Here is an 8,794-nt window from a genome sequence, read left to right on the forward strand (position 1 = left end):
ATCTTCACCCTGGCCACACCCAGTGAGCGCTGAGGGGAAAGAGGGGCATCAGCCACAAAACGGCTTGTTCGGCCTCTCAGCCCTTTGCCATTGTCCACTGCGATCTCGATAGTGCCTTCAGATCCCGCAGGGTTTCTGGTGGCTGATTCCCAGGAGGGTGCCCGACCTTTCTTCCCAGGCACCTCCACCTGCCGACTTTCTGGCTCTCCGCCAAGCAAGTGGACGGTTTTCACCTCTACAGGGACGTTGTGCAGGGACATACACCCAATTCCACCAGTCCATGCAGGGGCTTGGGCGGTCCTAGGTGCTGTGGGCAGACTGAGGCCCGGCTCTCATCTCCCAGGAAGCAGACCTCTAGGGGGTGGGTGGCTGCTGGGCGGTTCAAACTTCCAGTCTGCAGCTGAGCGCTTAATTGTTGTACCAAACTCCAGCCCCACTCGGCGCCATCGAGTCCATGCCGATGCAGACTGACCCTGGAGGACACAACAGAGCCGCCCGGGGGGTTCTCCTAGGATAGAGATCTTTATGGGAGCAAAACGCCTCTTCTTTCTCCCTTGGAGGGACTGCTGGTTCCAACTGCTGACCTTGCGGTTAGGAGGGGGGGCGCGGTCTTGAGAGAAGCAGGGCATGTGTCACACCTGGTCCAAAGACTGGCCAGGGCCTGGCTGGCAGAGTGGGGGCTCAGGCCGCAGCCTTTGGCTGCCTCTTTGAGGATACCTCCCCAGACCGTCCAGCATGACAGCCTGGTGGAGATGGAAGTGGGAAGCTGGACCACAGTCCCTTCATGGGTGCCCTCTGGTTGTTCTCTAGACCCCCGTGGGTCCATGTGGGTCAGAGCCGATCATCCTCCCGTAAACACTGTGCCATGCTTCTCTCCCTCAGTGCTATGGGCTGGGCTCCAGCCTTCAGGCTAGCTGTCCAACGTCACCCACGTGTGCTACCCCAGGACCTCGGGGCTCTGCTCCACCAGTTTTCAGTGATAGATCCCAGGTGCCTCTGTGTGGACTCGAACCTCCAACCTTCTGGCTAGAGCAAGGGTCAGCAAACTGCGGCTCTCCAGCCACAGGCCACTCTTCTGGTCCGTGCAGGTGGCTCCGAAGGGACATCGAACGAAACTTTAAGGATATTATTCAGATCATGGTGATTTCCTTTGTTTGTAAAGATAGACTACTGGTGGGCCTGGAATAATTTTGAAATTGTTGTGGGGGGCAGGGCTGGCGCTCTGTCTCCAAAGTTTGCCGACCCCCTGGGCTAGAGGATAAGCCTGCTCATCCCTGACCAAGCTCCTGATGGGTACACGGGGAAATGCATTTCAAGTAATCATTTTGTAGCAGCGATCATTGAGGGCAGTTAAAAACCCAATCAACAAGCCCACGTGGAGCTGCAGGAGACAGAGGAAGGAAGTCCCCCCACCCCCATCCCCACCCCGTGGCACCAATCCAGGCCTGCCTGCCTAGGTGTCTCCTGGCTCCACCGTGGCAGCACTATCTGAAGGCTCTATCATTTTTTTATGAATGTTTCCGTCTGGCTTAGCTGAGTCCCAGCCCAGACGCTGGCAGTAGACAGCTAACCAAGAAGGCGGTTTATCTGGGATCTTTAATAACCGCTGGTGTTTGCCCCAAAACTCCCATTTCCAGATCATCCGGCCCCTGTGTGTGGCAAGGCGGAATTGGCCAGATAAGAAAGGGGCCCTTGGGCATGAAAGCCTCTGGGCCAGCAGCTGCCAGGGAGAGAGGGGTTATGCTGTCCAGCTATCTTTGCTTCCGAGGGAGGCAGGTGTCCCTCGGGGACTTAGAGCACCACACACTGTGGGAATGGTGTTTCCGATGCTGAGTGGACATGCTCCCTCCGGCATCAGGACAGGAGAGATGTGTCCAGCCTCCAGCCTGCCACCGGTCTTGCCTGAACAGGAGGGAGCAAGGGCCCCAAGTACTGCCTCACCTTGTTAAACATTTGCTGAGTAAATGAAAGGTGTCTATGCGCAAAAAAGAGGGGGGGGGGCTGATAAGGAAAGGAGGGAAGGAGTGGGGTAAGCAGGGCAGGCACAGTGTTCTCTTGAGATGTTCTATGCGCTTCCTTGAAGGTCACATTTAGAATCCTGCCGTGCGATGGGCTCCTGGCAGATTCCGTGTCTTCAAAACTCTAATCACATGTCCAAACCATGGGATGAAGGGCCAAACTGACCTGCCATAGGAGAACATGGGAAAGGGAACAGACGGGGCCTCCGGCCCAGGATCCAGAGGGAACCAGACCTCTTGCTAACAAGCCCCTTCCGGCTCCTGGTGAGCCTGTGCTACTCCCGAGGTGCCACTGGGTGGGCCTGCACCCTCACAGGGCTCACTGCGTGCACCATCCAGGGACTCCCCTCTCCAGAGACTGGCTAAGTGACCCGAAGGGCCTGTCAGATGGTGGCCACAGCTCTAGGGTGCCCAGGGAATGGGGACAAGGTCAAGCACACATGACTTGAGGCACCTCCATGGGCATTAAGTCCGTTCTCGCACACAGTGACCCTGCTCCCTGGGGTTTCCCAGGCTGCCATCATGATGGGACCAGATGGTGGCATCTTCCTCCCGGGGAGCAACAGGTGGGCTCCATCCATGGTCCCGATGGTCAGCACCAAAGAGCCACTTTTAAGGTTAATTTGCTCCAGATCGGGGTCCCTGGGTGGCACAGTTAACCCCTCTACTGCTAGCCTGAAGGCTGGCAGTGCGACCCCACCGCTTGAGGGTGACTTGGAAGTAGGCCTGGTGGCCAGCTTCCCAACAGTCACAGCTTTGAAGACCCCGCGGAGCAGACGTGCTCGACACGCACGGGGTCACTATGAGTCAGAGTCAACCCGAGGGGGCAGCTAACAGCCACATGGGATGAAGGGCCAAACTGACCTGCCATAGGAGAACATGGGAAAGGGAACAGACGGGGTCACATGGGATTTGCACTGAAAATAAAAAGACTCGTTTCCCTTCAAAGGGAACTGAATGCTCTTCTCTGTCTTTGTTTGTTCAGCATGGCAATCCTACAAAGGTGGTGCAGAGGGCCCCCCTCTCCCCGCATTGTCACAGGAAGCAAAACTGCCCGTTCCAAGATGCAACGGGGGTGGGGGTGGGGGAAAATAAAGGAAAATGTCAATGGCAGGGCAGCTTCGATCAATTCCTCAAGTTTTCAGAAGCCAGCCCCCGGGGCTGCCGGAGCGCTGTCCCAGGTGCTGATTCTGAAGATCAGTAAGCTGCACAGGCTGTCCATTTGCAGTTCAAGAAAAGTCAGACCTACTGTCCACCACTCAAGGGCCACATGGGACATCTAGGCACAGCTAGTTCATTGCCGCCTGTTCAAAGTCACTGTCCATAAAGAGGCACGTGAGGAGTAGAGCCAGAGTGCCTCCACAAGGGTGGTGATGAAGCAGGGGGTCAGTGAGAAAGGGGAAGACCTCCCACGAAATGGATGGACACCCTGGATTTAAGCACTGCAGAGTGGTGAGGACGGCGCAGGCAGGCAGGCAGGTAGGCAGCTGTCTGTTGCATGCGGACAGGGTCGCTACGAGTCGGAACACACTTGGAGGCCCCAGTGGCATCTCAGGACTGCTAACTAACCTCAGTACTGGCCAGCAGTTTGGAACCACCAGCTGCTCCATGGGAGAAAGACGAGGCTTTCTACTCCCGCAAAGAGTGGCCGTCGCAAGAAGCCCAGGGGGGCAGTTCCACCCTGCCTTGCAGGGCTGCTGGGAGTCGGCATCGACTCCATGGCCTGAGTGACCAAGGCAGCAGGGAGCTCAAGGAGGGGAGCATGTCTGTGCCCCGGATGTGCTCTGCTCCTGCTGCCTCCATCAGAGACGAGGAGGTGAGGCCGTCTCACCACTTCCCATTTAGCTCCCCTCTAGTGGTGAGTTAGTCCCGAGAAGGGACAAGAGACACATTAAACCGCGTGCCCATGCCTGCTAAACCAACTCAAAGCCGGGTGCCACCAAGTCCATTCTGACGCGTGGCACCCCGTGTGCTGCCGAGAGGGGCGGCCCCCCAGGGTTCTCTCCACTGCAAACCTGGAAGTAGATCACCGGGCTTTGTGCTGCAACACCCTGGTTGTGCTCAGCCCTCCCAGTGTATGCTCATTGAGCACTGTTGTCCCACCCAAGGGGGCTTTATCCCTGCTACCACACACACACACACACACACACACACACACACATTTTTCTGCATACATAAAATAACCTTTGAAAACACATTTGAAAAAATGACACTGTTCCCCAATAAAATGACTTTTTAAAAATGACGCTACACCAGGCCCTTACCAGTGTGCATCTGTCTGTGGAGGACAGGACACGGCATACTTTCATTTTCTTCTTTTGTACATTTTCTGATGGTCGGGACTTTCTAAATGCACGTGCTACACGCCCAGACGGTTCACTGGTAGTGGGCCAATCCCTTACTGCTGCAGTTCCTGCCTCAGGCGGCCTCTGGTGGACAGTGTGTCCTCCCCCCAGCCCGCGCCCGGTGCCTTACCGATACTTCATGCCCGTGCGCTGGGCGGTGCAGCTGTCCAGGGAGAGCCCGTGCATGCGGAGGAAGCTCTCCATGTTCCTGGCCTGGACGGCCGCCCGCACCTCTCGCAGGCGCTGCAGCTCCAGCGTGTCCGTCTTGCGGACAGGGTGCAGGGCCCAGTCGGATGGGCATTTGCTGCTCACACTCCTCAGGCTCTCGCTGTACGTCATGGACAACATGGTGCCTGCTGCGGTCCAGACGGAAACGCCCAGCGGTGGCGGGTTAGCCGGCGTTGCTTCCAGTGCCCCAGGCGGGTGCGGTCGCCCAGGGCAGCTAACGCTTCAGCCAAACCTCATCTAGCCGGAGGGGCTTGGGGATGGGGCCTGGTCCCTCCGGGCAATTAGATTCTGGGGTCCTCGAGGGCTATGGTTAACTCTCCCCCTGTGCCCCCGTGCATGACACAAGCACAGGCGAAGCTGCATTCCAGGCGGGCCCTCGAACCCCCACATGCTCCCCATGAGAACAGGAGTCGGGAGAGGAGCATGCAGAAGGCCTGCCCCCCACACTCATGGCTCACAGTGCTTGCTCGGCAAGATGCCCAGGACAAACCAGGAAAGGGTTGTCCCCTGGGGAAGCAGCCTGAGGCTCAGAGGGGCAGAGACCACACCCCTCATTGAAGCAAACTCCCACATGATGGAGCCAGATGGGCAGCTCACCCCCATGTGCCCTAAACCCTGGAAGGTGGGGTTCTTTGGGGTCCATGACCATAAGTGTGTCGCAGCCTATGGATTTTTAGACCAGAGAGACGGAGCAGGATGCGTCGATATGGAGGAGTGAGGTGGGGCTTGGGGTGGGAGATCTCAGAGCTTGAAATGTTCAGAGACATTGCTTAATAAACAGTCATCTTAAATGAGGGCATCAGGTCAATGCTGGCTCCAAGTGACCCTCTAGGACAGGGTAGAACTGCCCCTGTGGGTTTCTGAGATTGTAACTCTTGCCAGGGACAGTGGAAAGCCTCGTCTTTCTCCCGCCAACCGGCTGGTGGTTTCAAACTGATGATCTCGTGGTTAGCAGCTCAAGGAGCAGCCACCGCAGCACCAAGGCTCCTAACTGAAGACCAAACACCCTCGAACTAACAACCGTGTACAAGCTCATCATTAGGGCAAAGGGCGCCTTGACCCAAAGCTTCATCAACCGTGGGTCCTGATCACACACGAATAGGAGCCTTAGGGAGAATGTGGCAGCAGGCAAAGGTTTCTGAATGCCCGATGACCAGAAATTGGCTCAACACCCCACAGGCTTCTGGGTGCCTTTGCTCGTGCTTCAAGTTTCTTGGGTGAAAAGGGGTCACGAGTAGACGTGTTTGGGCAGCCCCAACTTTCACTGAAAGCCATCTCTCTGGTGGGCACCGGGTGGCTGTCAAGATGGGGGTCCCAATGTGAGCATGAGGGGGGTCAGGGGCAAGTAAAAATAAGCCAAGGGCAAGAGAATGCAGAAAACTAACTGGCCCATGGCCATCATTTCCGCTCCACCTCATCATGACCCCACAGGACAGGCGGGGACTGGCCCTGTGGGCTTCTGAGACTCCATCTTTCCGGGAGCAGAAAGGCTCTCCTTCCTCCCACGGGGGAGCCTTAGAATGCTTTATTTGCGCTAATTAATGGAATACGAAATCTGTGACTTGCGGGGGCAGGGTGCTGGAGCATATATTGCCAGCATCAAAGACCAGGCCCTGGGCCCAACATCCTCGTCCGTCAGTGCCCCCAGAGGCATGACTGCCGACCCCTCCCTTCTTGGTCTCTGATGCTTCCGAGGAGAAGCAGGGGAGGAGGTGAAGCTACCGATTGTGCAGGGCCGGGTGCTGGATGCCTGTCCCACTCCCTGCCCTGAGAAACAAGCTCCCTGAGGACAGGGTCCCTGGGTAGCTGGTTTGGGAGGGCGAGGGTTGACTCTGTCTGGCTCTGCCCAGCAGGGGCAGGCGGTGGCATGAGGAGTCTGAGGACCAGTGAGTGAGGACATGGCTTCAGGACCTGAGCAGGCCTCCAAAGAGGTCCCAAACCAGCCGACCTTGGTTAAGGCTGGCCAGTGCGGGTCCTGGCAGGCAGCATCCCCCTGGATTCTCCACCTACCCTGATACCCACACCCCTCTGTGCTCAGCCTTCCTCCACTACCTCTGTCATCCATCATCTCACCTGCTGGGGGCATGCGAACAGTCTCTCTCGTACTGATTACCCGGCAGGGCCTTAGCTGTCTGCTACTGACCAACAGAGCGTGGGCCTTCAGAGGGTAACCAGGGCCCGCGAGGGCCCCTTGCCTTCCGCTGTACACCCCCTCCTGCCAGATGTATCTGTCACTGACTGTCCCTCATCAGGGGCCTCCTCCCGGGTTCACGTCAAGGGCTCTGAGAGGCAAGAAAGAAAGGTATGTACAGGAAGCCCCACACGAAGCCCCACCCTCCCTGGGAGGCCGGGGTATTGGTGCACCTACTGGCCACAAATCACAGGCCCTTCTCAGGCAGTGGGCTACCTGCTGGCTGCAAACCTGCCTCCCAGGGTCGTGCCCACAGACAGGCCAGCGCCAGCCGTAGTAGTGGCCCTTCCTGAGATGCAGGGCCTGCCGAGCACACACTTCCCATCCAGCTGGCCATTAGCTCTCCAGAGGATCCCACAGGCAGCAGCGGGCTGCCGGCTCTGCACATGCATCAGGGCCCCAGGGTGCATGGCAGCCTGGTGCTGGGCTCCGGGCAGGGGCACCCTTATCTCCTGCTCAATGATACCTGGCCTCTTTTTGGGGGGGCACTGCAGCAAGATGGGGCCCCACTACCAGCTCTTACCAGGGCTGTGAGGAAAAAGGGGGTGTTGGGGCAGGTGCTTGGTGTAGGTGACACAGGGCCGCAGGCACCAGATCTTACCAGCCAGGGCGTCTAAACAGGAGTCAGGGTTTCCTAGGGGTCCCCTCACTGAAGACACGGGGTGAGCTGGGGAGTCTGCTGGGGAAACAGGGGGAGAGGGCAGAACAAGTCCTTGGCCAATCTCTTGGCTACTGTGGCTGGGGCTGGAAGGGTGCCTTCTCTCAGGGGTCTCCGTCTCTGACTCTGATCTTCCCACGGGCACATCTAGAAGGCAAGGGCCCCCCACATTGGGCAACCTCAGCTCTTCTCTACACCTGGCCCAGCAGGAGGCATGAGGGGCGGGACCTGGGGCCTACAGGTGGGCCTGTGGGGCAGTGGGCTGGGCTGCGGTCATTCACCCTCATAAGGTGCTGGAGGAGTAGGGAGGGAAGTGGGCCCAGAAGACAGAAGGGGACTCTGGGGTCTCCAGTGCAGCCAAGATGGTCCACCGGGAGAGGGTAGAAACCTGCTCTTGGAGGTAGCTGCCCCCTCACTGCAGGGGTGCTCAGGTCCCCCTGCCTGACGGTGATGCCAGTAGAGTTGGGACCGTGAATGAAAATCCCTGTCAAACACTGCTGGGGAGACGGGGTCACCTGGGGCTGCTGCACTTGCTTCTGCACCTGGGGGCTGGAAGGCACACCTCGGGCCTCCATAGCTGGACACTCAGGCTGTTCTCCCTCACTGCTTGCCCCTTGCTCCCCAGCTCGCAAAGCAGCCCCCTCCCCAGTAGCCCTTGCTGGCTGGCATGGTCACTGCACGTCCTGTCCTGCTCCTGGCAGGCCTTCTGCAAATCTATTCTTGTTGATTGGGGGGTGGGGTGGGGGATAGGGCTCGGGGGAGTTCCTGTCAATTAGCAGCACAACAGGGAACACCGACACAGAGATGGCAACCTCATTAAGTCAGCCGGAAGCACTCTCCCTCCCACCCGGCCCCAGTCCCTGCATTTCTTGCTGGGGGTCTGTTTCAGGAGAGCCACCGAGACATGACAAGGAACCGGAGACCGAGGAGGATGAGCGGTCGGAGAGGAGAGCATGAGTTCCGGAAACCAGAAATGCGGCGCCAGGGGGGGAGGGAGGGAAGCTCGCTCCCAGATGCAGCAGTGCCAACACAACATTGTTTGTGCTCAAGAACAACCGGCGCACCCAGGCCCCAGCCCCCGGGCCTTTCAGACAGACCGCAGGCAGCAGCCACACCGCGCCGGCCAGGGGCAGTTCGCACCCACCCTGAACTCACAAGGTCTCAGCTGGCCCCTGCAGAGGGGAGATGGGCAGCTCAAGCACAGGCCATCAGCCGAGGACACTGCCAGGCGGGACCTGCACCCTCACCTCCTCACACACACATGCCCACGGCCCAGCGGTTCTAGGCTTTCAGCTTTCGGCAATGTAGAGGGGCTGATTCCAGTTCAGCTAAAAGCATCCCCCTGCCCCCCCCC

General features: G+C 58.4%; 1 protein-coding gene across 1 annotated transcript in view; it reads right to left on the minus strand.

Moving 5' to 3' along the window:
- KCNAB2 (potassium voltage-gated channel subfamily A regulatory beta subunit 2) overlaps window positions 1-8,794 on the minus strand; it is a 49,176-nt gene that overhangs the window by 39,964 nt on the left and 418 nt on the right. Inside the window, exon 2 of the mRNA XM_004705466.2 lies at window positions 4,494-4,719. Coding sequence (XP_004705523.1) covers window positions 4,494-4,711 — 218 coding nt within the window. The 5' untranslated portion in view covers window positions 4,712-4,719. The remainder of the gene's footprint in view (window positions 1-4,493; window positions 4,720-8,794) is intronic.

This window comes from Echinops telfairi, unplaced genomic scaffold, assembly GCF_000313985.2.
Source record: "Echinops telfairi isolate 266 unplaced genomic scaffold, ASM31398v2 ScPeMD7_7457;HRSCAF=8495, whole genome shotgun sequence".
In the NCBI taxonomy this organism is placed as follows: Eukaryota; Metazoa; Chordata; class Mammalia; order Afrosoricida; family Tenrecidae; genus Echinops; species Echinops telfairi.